The 15660-nt window shown below is 43.1% G+C and overlaps 1 protein-coding gene across 2 annotated transcripts in view; it reads right to left on the reverse strand.

The window, feature by feature from the left end:
- Positions 1-10992: 10992 nt before the first annotated feature.
- POLB (DNA polymerase beta) overlaps positions 10993-15660 on the reverse strand; it is a 46995-nt gene continuing 42327 nt past the window's right edge. For both annotated transcript variants that reach the window (XM_073622325.1, XM_073622326.1), the window contains exon 14: positions 10993-14345. In XM_073622325.1, coding sequence (XP_073478426.1) covers positions 14251-14345 — 95 coding nt within the window. In that variant the 3' untranslated portion in view covers positions 10993-14250. The remainder of the gene's footprint in view (positions 14346-15660) is intronic.

Consider the following 15660-nt stretch of genomic DNA (forward strand, 5'->3'; position numbering starts at 1 on the left):
AGATAACAGGTCTGGGCGTACCGGTAGGGTCCACGGGGAACCCACCACCATCCTTACTATTTCTGCATACCAAGTCCTTCTGGGCCAAGCGGGGGCCAACAGAAGTACCGACTTCCTTTCCTGCCTGATCCTGCGAAGGAGTCGTGGTAGTAGCAGAATAGGCGGGAATGCGTAAATCAGTGAGAACCGATGCCACGGAATCACCAACGTATCCGTCCCGCATGCAAGAGGATCTTTTGTCCTTGCCACAAATCTGTCTATCTTTTTGTTGAATCGGGATGCAAAGAGATCTATATCTGGAACCCCCCATCTTTGGCATATGGCCCAAAAGACGTCGGGATGCAGAGACCATTCCCCTGGAAGTAACTGCTGGTGACTTAGATAGTCCGCCTGCCAATTTTCTATTCCCGGGATGAAAACTGCCGATATGCATGGCACATGCATCTCTGCCCAGACTAAGATCTGGTTCACCTCTTTTTGAGCAGCTCGGCTCCGGGTGCCTCCCTGATGATTGACAGCCACTGCTGTGGCATTGTCGGACTGGATCCTGACCGGACAACCCTGTAGCCTGATAGTCCAGGCTTTTAGAGCTAGATGTATCGCCCGGATCTCCAGAATGTTGATGGGTAAGGTCCTCTCTGTCTTGGACCATACCCCTTGGACCGCAGCCTGTTCCAGAACTGCTCCCCAACCTGACAGACTGGCATCTGTTGTTACCACCGTCCAGGTAACCGGTAGAAAGGATTTCCCCTTCTGCAGGTTTTCGGGTATGAGCCACCAATTGAGGCTCTGACGCACCGCATGCGACAGGTGCATCGGAAAGTCTAATGCCTGAACCTTCTTGTTCCAGGTCGACAGAATACTGTGTTGCAGCATTCTTGAGTGAAACTGAGCATAGGGAACTGCTTCAAATGAAGACACCATCTTCCCTAGTAGCCTCATACAAAGGCGGACTGAGGGACCCTTCTTGGTCCTTACTGTCAGAATCAGCTCTCTCAAAGCAGTGATCTTTGCCTGGGGTAGAAATATTTTCTCCTGGCTTGTATCTATAATCAGACCTAAATACTCCAGTCTTCTTACTGGTTTTAGGAAAGACTTTTCCAAGTTGAGGATCCAACCCAGGTGTTCTAGATACCCGACTGTGGTCCTCAAGTTTCCATTCAAAGAGGCTATCGACCGGTCTATCAAGAGCAGGTCGTCTAGGTATGCTATGACAGCTATACCCTGAGCCCTTAATCTGGCCAGAGGAGGAGCCAAGATCTTTGTGAACACTCGAGGTGCAGTGGCTATCCCGAAAGGCAGAGCCACAAACTGGAAATGGCGCCCTCCTACCTCGAAGCGCAGAAACTTCTGATGAGCAGGAAAAATGGGCACATGCAGATATGCATCTCTGATGTCTATTGATGCCAGAAATTCTCCTCCCTGCAGGGTGGGAACTACTGTTCGAATTGATTCCATGCGGAAGGATTGAATCCTTAGGAATCGGTTCAGATCCCTTAAGTCCAGAATGGGCCTGACATCCCCATTTGGCTTCTGGACCGTAAAAAGGTTGGAATAGAAGCCCAATCCCTGGTCCTTTGCGGGAACTATCATAATGACCTCCTGCGACAAAAGTCGCTCTAACGCTAGAAGGAGCGACTGCTTCTTCTCTGGGAATATTTGATCTGAGGAACCGAGGAGAGGGGAATTCCTGAAACTCTAGCTTGTACCCTAAGGTTACCGTGGAGATTACCCATCTGTCCTGGAAGTCCTCCTGCCAGAGCTCTGAGAACTGTCGCAGTCTTCCCCCCACTCGAGTGAGCGGGGGCGCCCCCTCATGCAGAGGTCTTAGTGTTTTGCCTAGTAGGCTTCTTTCCCCCAGGACTTCTTTTGTCCCTGGGGTTGACTCTTGTCTCTGGACCCCGATGGAGGCGGCCGTCGAGACTGCCTGGAGGCTGAAGCCCCCGGCGCTGGGGAAAGAGTCCGTTTGAAAGAGGGACGCTTACTCTTCTTCTTGACAGGTAAGAGAGTGCTTTTCCCACAAGAGATTCTCTTGATATAGTTATCCAAGTCCTCTCCAAACAACCTTGCACCACGAAATGGAAACCCAGCCAGTAGCTTCTTACATGGTGCTTCGGCTGACCAATTTTTCAACCATAGGATTCTACGTATATGCACCAACCCCAGTGAAAGACGGGAGGTTTGCACGATAGAATCTCTAAAGGCGTCAACCACAAAGCATAAGGCCGCTGGAAGGTTAGCAAACCCCTGGGCCTGCTGTTCAGGTAATACTTTGATGACCTGCTTAACATGGTCTCTTAAGTATTGACAGACTCCAATCGCTGCTACTGCAGGTTGGGCCACTGATCCTGCTAAGGAGAAAACATCCTTCAATAGGGATTCCATCCTTTTATCTACAGGATCCCTGAGCATCTGAGCATTGTCTACAGGACAAGTCAGGCTATTATTTACGGAGGAAATGGCGGCATCAATAGCCGGTATTCCCCACATTTTAATAAACTTTTCTTCCATCGGATAAAGTGTTGAAAACTTTCTCGGCGGAAAAAAACGTTTGTCTGGGTGATCCCACTCAGAATAAATAAGCTTTTCAAGTAAAGTATGAACAGGAAAAGCATGTGCTGCTTGGAAAGGTTTCAGTGACCCCAAAGCAGAAGAGGATTCTTTAGCAGTTTCAGGTATGGGCAACTTAAATGTGGAGCGGACCAATCCAGTGAGGATCTGCACTAAGACTTTCTCCTCTTGGGAAGTCGCAGAGGGTCTCTCTCCACCTGAATCCTCCGAAGAGGAATCATCCATCCCATCCCGATCCTCTGAAAGGTATTCATCTCCTTTATCCCAGAGCTCCTCTGTCTGAGGGTCTTGGGGAACAGAGGAAAGCCTAGTGCGTTTTCTTCCACTGAGTGATGACGTAATCACGGCCATTAATCTTTCCTCTAGATCATTAATGGTTGAGGAAAAAACCTCTTGTGTAATATATACAGGGGCTGAAGTGCCAGAAGCAGGTGTAGCCCCTGACCCCGATGGCTCTCCCTGGCTAGCCGTCCCTGGCCCATCTTTAGGGGGGGAGGATGCTGCCGACAGGGGGCCCTCAGAACCTGAACGAGATCCCCTAGTGTCTCTGGTTCCTGGGGTGCTTGAACCTCTTCTACCCATAGTGCAAAGCAACAAGGTGTGAGGTATACAAATGAACACTGCCCGCTGAGCGATGTAGTCTGGCTAAAAGCCTTGCTACCTAATGCTCAGTCTGGTGTTACTTCAGTAAATGCTGCCTAGGAGAATGCCTGTGTCCCACCTTACATGCGACCGTCAGCTCTGTGTCTCTCAGAAGGCTGAGTGCACCTGTATAGAGTGCCTTTAATAGCCTGCAGCTGGCCTGAGTGGGAGTCTAAGCACTCTGTGCTGACGCCCCCTCCCCCTCCTCTACCGCCCCCCCCCGAGTTTTGAAAAAAACGAGCGCTTCCCGCGCTGCCGACTCTCCTGTCATGCTTCCGGAGAAAGGCTGGGGATGGGGGATGGGGGGGGGGGGGGGGAGGGAGGGAGGCTGGTAACAAGATCTGCCTGAACGGCTATCTTGAGAGATGGTGGCCATTAGGCCGCAGAGCCCGGGTGGTATAACCACTTTCTAGACCCCTGTGGCCCCTCTCTAGCCTGGGGGGAACATTCAAACATGAGAAATCCCCCTTTCCACCTTACCTGTTTGCAGCCTGCTTGAGATGCTGGGACATAAACAGCGATTACAACACCTGAGACAGAGTCAGCATGTGTAGGTTTGTGCTCTTGGCAGCCCCCGGTGGTCACAATAGGCATAGAATGCATTTACCTTAAAGGAGAAAAGCCACTAGAACTCAAAAATTCTGTGGAATCTCCTCTTACCTTATCCAGCCGCAGGGTGCTGTTTACACAGACCCAATCTTCACCTCTCACGGTGGGCTCCGTTTGAAAAAACCGTCAGAGACTGGGGCCGCCATCAGTAGGGGGATCCAACAGTTCTGGGACCGTAAAGCACCTCGCCAGAAATTAGGAAGTTTAAAGCCATTTTCTGATCTGCGGGGTCCAGCTCTCTAAAAAGAGAAGCATTACGGGTAAAACCTCGTTTCTTCAGGAAACGAGGCCCGGGTACCATTCAATTCGGCCATGAAAAGACACTTTGAATGGATCCGGTTCGCCTGGCTTGCCCCAGTATAGGATCTTAGGATATTCCCTTTGGAGCTCAGCACAGGACATCTTTACACGTCCATCACCTAAGACACTGGCGTAAAAACTGAGGTATCCCTGCAAGGGGGAGGGATTATATAGGGGGTTGAACTTCCTGATAGGGTGTGCCAGTGTCCAATCACCAGTGATACCTATATAACCCATCAGTAATTACTGTGGCTCTGTGTCCCGTGATGTTCGAGAAAGAAAATAGGACTCACATTTATTATATATGCGCCGGTGACTCTCACATACTTATTTGAAATACCCCACATTGACCTCTTCTCTGAGCCCTCTTACTTCACTATCCGACAACCCGGACTTTCTACCGGGCATGAACAACCGAATGCTCCGGCGACCTCTTACTAACAAGACATTACAAACAGGAGATTGCTTTCACAATGGGAAATTCAAAGACAATGTGACCTTAAAGAAAGACAGTGAGTTCCACAACATGCCAGTTTGGACTTATTTCCAGATACGCAGCTATGTAAATGATGCATCTAGACAAGGACATTTTTCCAGACAGCTGACTGACTTAGAAAAAATTTGCCCTGACGGAGAACAACTGCAAAAAACAACCTCAATAACATAAGTGGCTCCAAAATTCAATCCCTGAAACAGAAGACAGATTTAGAAAGAGCTGGTCTACGGCACTCGATCGTACAATCACTAACAGTCAATGGTCAAAACCGTGCATCCTTGCGCATAAGTGCTCTATAAGTACTAAGACACAAGAAACGTCCTACAAACTACTCACAGACTGGTATATCATGCCTGCAAAACTACACACCTGGTGTGCACAGACCCCCAATGTTTGCTGGAGATGTGGGAACGATACAGGCACATTAATACACATTTGGTGGCATTGCCCTCTCTTGACCATGTTCTGGCAACAGGTCAGAGACATAATTAAATAACTGATACCAGGATCGTGCTGGATGCCGCCTGTTGTCTTCTGCGCATCACCTGCTAAATGCAGCCAAGACGCTGATACCTGCCCACTGGAGAACCACACGAGCACCCACTATTCCTGAGTGGCTAGCAAAGATCTCAGAAATATGTGAAATGGAAGATACTTTGGCGCAAGCTTCTGACGGGGTGGACAGGTTTCACAAAACGTGGACACTCTGGATCGAATTCCACTACTCTGATGCATATAATGATCTTTGAGGAAACTGAACACATAATTACTCTGTCTCTTTGTTCGAGGGACACATGACTACTCCAGGACTTACCTGCTCACGTTAAATAACTATGCATCCCGTAATGGATACCCTTTCCTAATTCAACCCTATTCTATCCTCCTTTCATCTCTTTGTTTCTGTTAATCAAGATAAAGAGTATACACTATTATGGAACAACTTAGAATAAATACTACATGTGCCTATATAAGTTCTTAATGTATGTAAAGTTCATGATCTCAATCAGAAATCAACAAAATATTGAACCAATAACAGATGTCAGACTTTTGGGAAACATATGTTTGATATTCTACCCTGACCTCTGTAACAAAGGTATCTGTTCATTACAATATCACTCTCTACCATATGCATAAAATCTTGTGTGATTGACTGTAAGGTACACTTCTATTTAATGTATGAAAACATTTCTATACTATTGTTGAAGTTCAATAAACTCTGAATGTTTAAAAAAAAAAAAAAACACTACTACAGTGTATGGTCAAAATCGTGTGTAGGGGAAGCTGGTTCACAGCGTACGCTTCAACTGCGTTCCAGGCTCCCTACTTTCGTACCGGAAATGACGCAAGGGCGTGGCTCCGACTTACACGTTTCATCAGACGTTTTCAAAGGCTTTCTTATCAAAGAAAGCTGACGAAGAATCAGAGCAATCGGATGGACCTACAAAAAGGAAATGATCTAGATAATGAATATAGCCAGAACCTGGGTGAACCACAGACAATACCCATAGAAGAAAAGGCTTCAAAGTAAAAACAAGATAAATGTATGCCAATGGGCTTCTCCTTATCAAAATAAAAAAATCCATCAAAATGAAAACCTAAAGAACTAAAGCCTTGGGGATGTACTGGGAGTAACCGAAATGCAGACTTGATATAAGCCTTGGCCATTAACGCATTTTTTCCAAAATGCCTGAGAGGAACCAAGGCCTCATCGAAAGAGGCATACGTGATTGAAGCATCAAAATCCGCAACCTCGTCATTGAGAGAATGACCAGCAGGATAGGACAAATGATGTATCAGGCGAAAAAAGAGCCTGGCTCTTTCTTAGGGACTACACCCAAAGGTGAAATTCTGAAATTGGAAAAAGGGGGCGATGAGAACATGAGAACAGACCCGCAATAAACTGACCGTAAATTATCAACTAAAGTACAACCAGTCCCAGAAAATCCAGGGACCAAAAAAAAACATCTTTAAAGCTGCTATGAAGCAGCTCCGCCATCTTGATGTTTGGATAAATTTCTAGCCAGGGCAGCATGCTTGACAATTTCACTGTTGTCAGTGCCTTTTGAAAACCCGTCAAATACATGTGCCCCTTGTAATGTATCAAAAGGCAGTGCCTCCTGTACAGGGAGAGGTGTTTGACCTGCAGCATTCAGTAATTGTTGGCTATTCTGAAAAGAACTGCCAGCGCCTGCAAACAGAGCCCTGGCAATGAGAGAGGGAGAGGGAGACCCTTGTTCCCCTTCTGACAGGCTAGCAAAAGCATTCGCTAAAGAATTAAGAATAAAAATTAAGTCAGGCATAGAAGCAACAGAATTCTCACCAGGCAGGCTATCCGACACAGCATTCTGACCCAAAGGAGCTGCAGCGCTGGCTTGTAGAATGGAGGCTGAGGAGGGTAAAGTTGCAGCATCCTTATGATACCTAGAACAAGAAGCAGAGGTGAGTGAATCTTTCCTAGAATAAGGAACCGCTGGGGCTGCCGACTTTTTCTGTTTTTTCTTTCCTACAAGTGGGCAGGAGTTGCCAGCCGCTGCAGAATCCCTGTTCCTCCATAGTCATATTCAGCATGGGTGTCCGATAGGCAGGAGAGAACAACAAGCAGGCAGGTCTTCAGCTAAGCAACGCCGTAGCCACTCCTCACCACCGGAGCTTTCTGCAGGAGCTGACGAAGGAGAGACTCCATGCTGACGAACGGTACACAGGAGCGCAGACCGGTCCTCTTCAGGTGGCTGGCAGCTGCGGCAGCATCTGGCTTTTTATAAGCAGTCAGAGGGCGCGAAGAACAGCCCACCAAATTCCTCCAATGGCGGCTTGTTGCTAAGGGAGATTCCACCAATAGAACCTGCCGAGAGAAGGGAGAGAACAGCACAGGCAAAGAGCCCTTTGCCTTGTCCCATGCGGGCCCCCGGATAATGCCGGGGACCAAACATTCTTTGTAAAGCCTGAATGCTGATGATGATCACTCAGCCTTCTATTTTTGAAGGCCTTCTCCTTTGCTTTTTATATGCATTTTTACATTGGAGTTAAGTCATACAGGACTATTGTTTGCTATTTTAAATTTATTTCCCAATGGGATACATTGGCTAATGCCCTTATTTAATATGCTCTTAAAGTAAACCCATCTCTCCTCCGTGTTCTTTGTTTCTAAGATTTTATCCCAATTTATATCTTCTAGCAAGGTTCGTAGTTTAGGGAAGCTTAGAGTCCTATATGATGTACTCCAAGAAAAGGATTTTACAGGTAAACCAAAAGTCTTCACCTCAACCATGACCTCAGTCTTCTGCCCTTTGCAGTTTCAAAAGGAACTTTCTGTATGTTGTCTGGATGGAGTTTTGGCCAACTCTGTCTCTCAGCCATTGTTTCTTTCAGGAAAACAGATTTTTTGTAATCTTGGATGGACCATATAACGATGCAGTGTTTCACCATCTCTAGGTGGCTTTGGCAGGACATTGTCTGTCTAAGCTTGTCTTTCACTCTCTCAACATTTTCTGTTTTAATCCTTATGCTGCTATCCTTGGCAAATAGCTAGGAAGGTATATTATAGTTGCTTAATTTGGCCTTTTTTTAAAACATTTTTTCAGTTACTGCCTGGTTTCTTGCCTAGGCAAATGCTGTCCTACACCCCAGGAATCTGCAGGAGGGGCTCTCAGCTAAGCATGCCTGAGCTAAGGGCAGATGGATTTCAGGAAGTAAATGCTACAGTACATGAATCACCTGCCCTTACACAAAATGTCCACGGCCAAAAATTCAAGGGGGCGTTTTTCAAAGTGATTTCTTAGCAAAATAAAGTATGGGGGAGTTTTCTTTGAATAATAAAAATGAATTAAATCGTATTTGTGGTGTTTAGATGCAGTGTAGTTCCACTTTAAGGATTGTGTTCCAGTCTTTTCTGTCAAGGTCCACTCTACTAGATTTGTGTGGGTTTTATTTGGCATCAAGCAACTGTTTCCAAGATTTGTAATGCTGCCAACCTAGTCTTCTGTTCACATGTTCTCTAAGTTCTACTAGGCAGCAATTTTGTCCTCATCTGATGCCAGCTTTGGATGTAAGGTTCTTTAGATGTCTCTGAGCTGTAAAAAAAAATGCCAAGCAATATTTAACATTGCTCAGCTGCAAGATGAAAAGAAACATTGTTTCTTTTTGTATCTTACTTCATCTACAGATCAAAGGGATGAACTTCGATCTGCAGATGAAATCAGTTTAACTGGTTCAATACAGGGCATTTTCACCCCCTTCCTTCCCAGACCAATTTTTAGTTTTCAGCGCTGTCGCACTTTAACCACTTAAGGACCAGCCTCGTTTTGGATTTTAGGTGTTTACATGTTTAAAACAGGTTTTTTTGCTAGAAAATTACTTAGAACCCCCAAACATTATATATGGTTTTTCTTCTAACACCCTAGAGAATAAAATGGCGGTCGTTGCAATACTTTTTTTTGCACCATATTTGCACAGCGGTCTTAAAAGCGCACTTTTTTTTGGAAAAAATTCACTTTTTTGAATAAAAAAATAAGACAATAGTAAAGTTAGCCTAATTTTTTTTATATTGTGAAATATAATGTTACGCCAAGTAAATTGATACCCAACATGTCACGCTTGAAAATTGCGTCAAACTTTTACCCTCAAAAATCTCCATAGGCAACGTTTAAAAAATTCTACAGGTTTTGCATATTTTGCAGTACAGAGGAGGTCTAGGGCTAGGTCTAGCTCTACCGGTCACAACGATACCTCATATGTGTGGTTTGACCACCGTTTTCATATGCGGGCGCTACTCGTGTATGCGTTCGCTTCTGCACGCAAGCTCGTCGGGACGGGGGTTTTTTAAAAAAAAAATTTTATTATTTATTTTACATTCTTTTATTTTTACACTGTTTAAAAAAAAAAAAATTGTGTCACTTTTATTCCTATTACAAGGAATGTAAACATCTGCGGTTTTTATTTTTTGCGCTATAAACAAAAGAAGAGCGACAATTTTGAAAAAAACACAATATTTTATACTTTTTGCTATAATAAATATCCCATTTTTAAAAAAAAAACACTAATTTTTTCCTCAGTTTAGGCCGATACGTATTCTTCTACATATGTTTGGTAAAAAAAAAAAAAAAAAAAAAAAAAAAATCGCAATAAGCGTATATTGATTGGTTTGCGCAAAAGTTATAGCGTCTACAAAATACGGGATAGATTTATGGCATTTAAAAAATTTATTTATTTATTTATTTTACTAGTAATGGTGGCTATCTGTGATTTTTTTCGTGACTGCGACATTATGGCAGACACATCGGACACTTTTGACACATTTTTGGGACCATTCACATTTATACAGCAATCAATGCTATAAAATTGCATTGATTACTGTATAAATGTGACAGGCAGGGAAGGGGTTAACCACTAGGGGGACATGAGGGGTTAAATGCGCTTCCTAGGGGAGTGATTATAACTGTAGGGGGAGGGGACTCACAAGGGGAGGAGACCGATCGGTGTTCCTCTGTACTGGGAACACAGATCGGTCTCCTCTCAGCTGACAGGACGTGGATCTGTGTGTGTACACACACACACACACACACACACACACACACAGATCCACAGTCCTGCTCGGTTAACGGGCAATCGCGTATGCCCGGTGGACATCGCGGCCGCCGGGCACACGCACCAGGTCCCGGGCAACGCGGCGCGCGCCCCCTAGACAGCCGGGAAGCCCAGGACGTCATATGACAGCCGCCCAGGATGGGAGATCCCATCTGCGGCCATCATTTGACTATACGCGGGTATTGAAGTGGTTAAAGCAATCTGTCAAGTATAAAAAAATAAAAATATGATGATGAAATGTTCCTGTTTAACCCTTAAAACTTACTCTAATCGGCCTCAATTAACTCCTCCTTCACCTCCATGTAATTATTTTCCTCCTGATTTTTTTTTTTTTTTTGGTTTATTTCTATTTTATAAACTGTTCGCTTTTATTTTGTTTTCTTTGTTCAACAATGTTTTTACACCTTTAACATATATTTACATGTTTTCACATTGAAAAAAGTGCAAAAAAAAAAAAAAAGTATTGGTACTTGTAAAAAGAACGGTTTCGATGCATCCCTACAATTAAGCGTGGGCAATAAAACCTGGAAGCTGGTTTCTAGGCAGAAGCGAGCCTGAGTTTGTACTCTCTAGCTTTAGTAAATAAACCCCTATGTAACAACCAGAATTCGATCCAGTGAGGTAAGTGAGCATAGTCACCCAGGGACAGAAGTGTGTTAATGACAGGATTACCAGGTGAAAATTAGAAGAAAAAAAAAAAAGTAATACAGCCACTACCGCCAACAACTGGTAAGCTACAATATATTACATTTAGATATGTTTTAACCAAAAGAAATGACAGTGGCCTGCTGTTTGTTTAACATGACAGGATTTATTGTTTCTTTGCTGTCACATCACATTCTAGACCTTCCTTATATATACACATGCATCTAGTCCAAGTATTTTACAATCGCACAAGTAGTGTCAGGGTAGCCACATCATTATAAATACAATCTTTTTTTTTTCCTGATCTTCTTTGCTTGTTACTGATGCTACAGTATAAAATATGCCTTGTGAAACATTGGAAGAACTGTACTCTGTATAACACAATGGCAAGCATTCCTTTTTCTTATGATAAAATCTTTAAGAGAAATATGTAGGCTTCTATGCCTGGCCTATTTCTGCAAATACTAGGTGCCTGTCATACTTGTAACTAGCAGTTTCAGTAAAAGATTTGCCATGGAATTCTAATTATTTTTCCTAAAGAAAAGTATAAATATTAAAAAGGCATCACACAGGACCTTGGTACTGACTTCCAAGGATATTACCTCTACTTTATAACACAAAGCTAGCTACAGCATGTTTTAATTTGTGGTGGGTGTCTGTGGGACAGATCGTATGTTGGCTTCTTACAAGTCTCAGGGACTCCTGGAGTAAAATCAGACACCCCTCACCAGAAAATTATTAGCATGGCACCCTCCTGCTGCTAAGCTTCCCTTTATTCACTCATTCCACCTTTTGAAGAATCAGCAAGGGGACTGAGGACACAATCACTTGGCTGCAGTTCTGGCACAGACTGGAAACAGAGGGGAATGAATATGCCTTCAGTGATCGACTGACAGACAAACACAGCATGAGCATGACCCAACTTTCCAACCGTCACTCAGTTTTATGTGGAGCTAGACTTAAAGGATAATTCCACTTTTATGGGGGAAAATAATTAGCGAATAAAAACAATAATATAGCATATAAAATTGCGACGTCATATTGTAACTGAATGTTACTAGAAATGACCTTTCCCTTTCAATCTGCAGCTCTGTAATTTTCTGTAAAATGCGATATGGCTAACGGGAGGTGTTCTGTACACAGATGATATACAGAACACCTCCTGAAAATGTCATGTCCTGCTTGTGTGATTGGCTCACTGATTTTCCCAGAAGTCTACACTAAGATACAAGTCAGATTTTTGGCATCCCCTCCAACAAAAATGTCATTTTAGCTGAGACACTACTTAAGGCCCCTATCACACATGCAGACCCTTTTGTCTGTTTTTCATCCATCCGTTGACGGATGGAAAACGAACATCAATGCATCTCAATAGAAAAATAGATGATCATCCATTTACATCCACTTCCGTTAACATCCGTTTTTTTGGAACGGAGCAAAGCCCTATTTTTTTTTCCGTTAAAAACAGATGAGATGAAGAACGGATGTAAACTGACAAACGGTCCGTTTTTGAATGGAAAAAATGGCTCTGGGACTTGAGTGGTTAAGGACTCTAGCTGGAGGATATATATAAAAAAAAAAAACTGGATGTAAAAACAGATGACAATCTGAAGAAAAACTTTTGTAAACTTCATCCGTTTTTTCTTTGCAAAAATCTGACTGAACTGATGAAATGAACGGTTCGCATGTGTGAAAGGGGCTCAAGGGAAATCACATCTAAAAGGATACAGACCCTGAAACTTTCCTCGGAGCCCTGCAGGTGCAGCAGCTGATTTATAATTATGAAGACACTCCGATTAGATTCACTCAGCACATGGACACAGACAAACAAACATCTATTTCTTCAGAACAACAAAAGGTAGGAATCTAAACTAAGTTTGTTAAAATCCTTTCTAATGCACATTGATCAGATCCCAGAGGGGAATGTTTTTTTTCAGTCAACAAAAGTGGAGTTACTCTTTAAAAGCAGAAGTCCATGCACATTTCTGAAAACATATCAGATCTACAGGATTGCTGCTTTGTGCTTGAATTTTTATTTATAACAGAGACAGTACAACTTGTTTTACTTCCAGCCACTGTAGCTCTCATACATAGAAGGGCTAGTGTTGTTTATATACCCTCCCTTCCCTGGGCAATTCACAAACCACTGTGTATTACACAGCAATTTAGCCAAGGGATGCACCTCAGAAGAGGCAAATAATGTTTACATACCCCAAAATAAAAAAAAAATATAATTATATATAAAAACATGCTTATGCCTGCAGTTCTGCTCTAACACCAGTAATCATTATCCAAAATGCAAGTTTGAGTCAGTTGTATCTTTACGCTGACCAACTCTGTAAGTACTACCTGCCCCACCACTATCATGGTTTTTAAAATGTAAAAAAAAAACAAAATGCAGCCATATCCTCTAGGAGCATGGACAAATGCACGGCCAGGTGGCTCTGGTCGCTATGCACATTACCATGAACACACACACATGTTGCTGTCTGCATCTGAGGTTTGTTTACCCTCATGTAACTTAATAAATTAGACTACTTTCTTTTAAGCTAAAACTGCACCTATCCTTTGAAGAGACTGTCACTTTTCCCATTCAAGCCCCAGATACACTTACTAAATTTTACATTTTCCATCACAACACTGCAAATTACCCAGATATGAGGAGCCTGTGACCACCTTGCATGATTCCATGCTCAGACTAAGCAGTGACAGAGGAAAAAAAAGTGTCCATAAATGTCCCAATGGGCAAGGTGACCCTCTCTCTAAAAACAAAATCTTCCTTTGGCAGAAAGTGTTTTCCCAGTTAGAACTAAAACAGGCCAAAATGCCCAATGCTGAGAAATTTCAAAATAAAAATGGCCTTTAAATAAAATAATTCATATGTAAACAGTTTTGCTACATCTTGATTATCTGAGTTTCCACTACATTACTATTTATCCAGAACACTCACAAACTACACACCAGTATGACCTCATTAACACACACACAAATTGTACACAGTGGGGGTTATTTACAAAAGGCAAATCCACTTTGCACTACAAGTGCAAACTACAAGTGCAAAGTGCACTTGAAATTGCACTGAAAGTGCAGTCACTGTAAATCTGAGGGGTAGATCTGAAATGAGGGGAAGCTCTGCTGATTTCATTATCCAATCATGTGCAAGCTAAAATGCTGTTTTTTTTAATTTTCCTTGCATTTCCCCTTCGGATCTACAGCAACTGCACCTCCAAGTGCACTTTCAGTGCAATTTCAAGTGCACTTGCACTGCAAATTGGATTTGCCTTTAGTAAATAACCCCCAGTATCTCATATTCTGTAGATCATCCATGAATTGGTGATGCTCCCTCTGGACGTGGCCATGGATGGATAACACTGCAGCATGTAATGAAGACTGACCATCTCTTCTCACTCACTCCGTTCTTTTGGCTCACGATATTTATACTGGATGTAGTCAAAAATGTCCTTCTCACTGTCTATTGGGAGGGGCTCCCCGGCTACTCCTGTGAGAAAAAAAAATAAAAAAGGATTAGATGCACATATACATTACTGCCATAAAAAAAGATAATCCTATGTCCAAGGCAACACAGGACACAACAGGAATCACTATATACCAACAATAATGATGCGAGAAAAACCAAACAAAAAGCAGAGGCAGCCTGTAAAAGAAATACCTGAACTGTGAGGGGCAACTCTGATCTTAAGGCCTCATGCACACTGGAAGTTATAATAAGGTTATAAAAATGCCAGTAGCTTTGCAGCGAGTTTTTCAACGTTTTTGCAATAGCATTTTTTTTCTAATGAGATTAAAAATCACTGGTGAGCCATGTTTGACGTTAGAGCGTTTTTACAGCTGAAAAACTCCTCTCAGAATCCACTAGTTTTGGGTCTTTTTACAGCCAAAAACAGTTGATAACAGCCTATGTGCGCATGGACTCATAGGATAACATGCTGGAGAGTTTACTGACTGTAGAAAGGAATTGTCTGAAGCCAAAAACAGCAGCTGTAAAAACGTTGTGTGCATGAGGCCTAAAGCTATGGCAGCAGCTGGTGTTCAACATTTGAGTGTCAAATATGTCTCACTGCTGGGAACTGTGGTGTCACCCAACAGCTACAGTACACAGAATTGTCCAACACCAGCTAAACCCTTGTTTATATTATGCGATTGGGTATTTATTTTTTAAATTTTTTTTTTAGCAAATTGAACACCCCATTTGCCTTTAGTAAATCAACCCCAGTGTTTGTAGAGAACTGCCTGAGGGAGGTCATGTACTGGCCAAGTCTAGGGGTAGAGATGGGAAAGATTTTATTGACCCATGGATATTTTTGTACCATTGAGAAAGCAATGGATTTAAATTAGTAAGCATTATAGTGGATGTAAACCCAATGTCATCCTTTGTAAACTCCTGCCATAGGGGTTATCTATAAGGATATACATCCCTCCTGCATGTATCTTTACCTGTCAAATGTCTCCCCTCTGTCTGTTATGAGACCCGAAAAACTGCAGATTCTGTGGGTGGGTCTGTTGTCTGGAGCTCGGTGGGTGGAGTCGTGATGTCAGTAGACTCCCCGCCCACCTCTACACTCCCCTTGTCAATATGCATTTTCTCCTGTGTATTTCTTACACTGAACTTCTGCTATGATCTCTAACATCCAGTGAAAAGACAGGAAAGTAACCACATGACTTCAGAATGCCAAATCATGCTGAGGTGTGGAACAGCCAATCCTTGCAGAGCTGCTGAAGTAAGGAGTGGGGGTGGGAATTAAAAAACAATGCATGTCTTAGGCTAGTGCACGAGATGTGTAAATCACCTGTCA

The sequence above is a fragment of the Aquarana catesbeiana genome, linkage group LG03 (assembly GCF_042186555.1).
Source record: "Aquarana catesbeiana isolate 2022-GZ linkage group LG03, ASM4218655v1, whole genome shotgun sequence".
NCBI classification, from domain to species: Eukaryota; Metazoa; Chordata; class Amphibia; order Anura; family Ranidae; genus Aquarana; species Aquarana catesbeiana.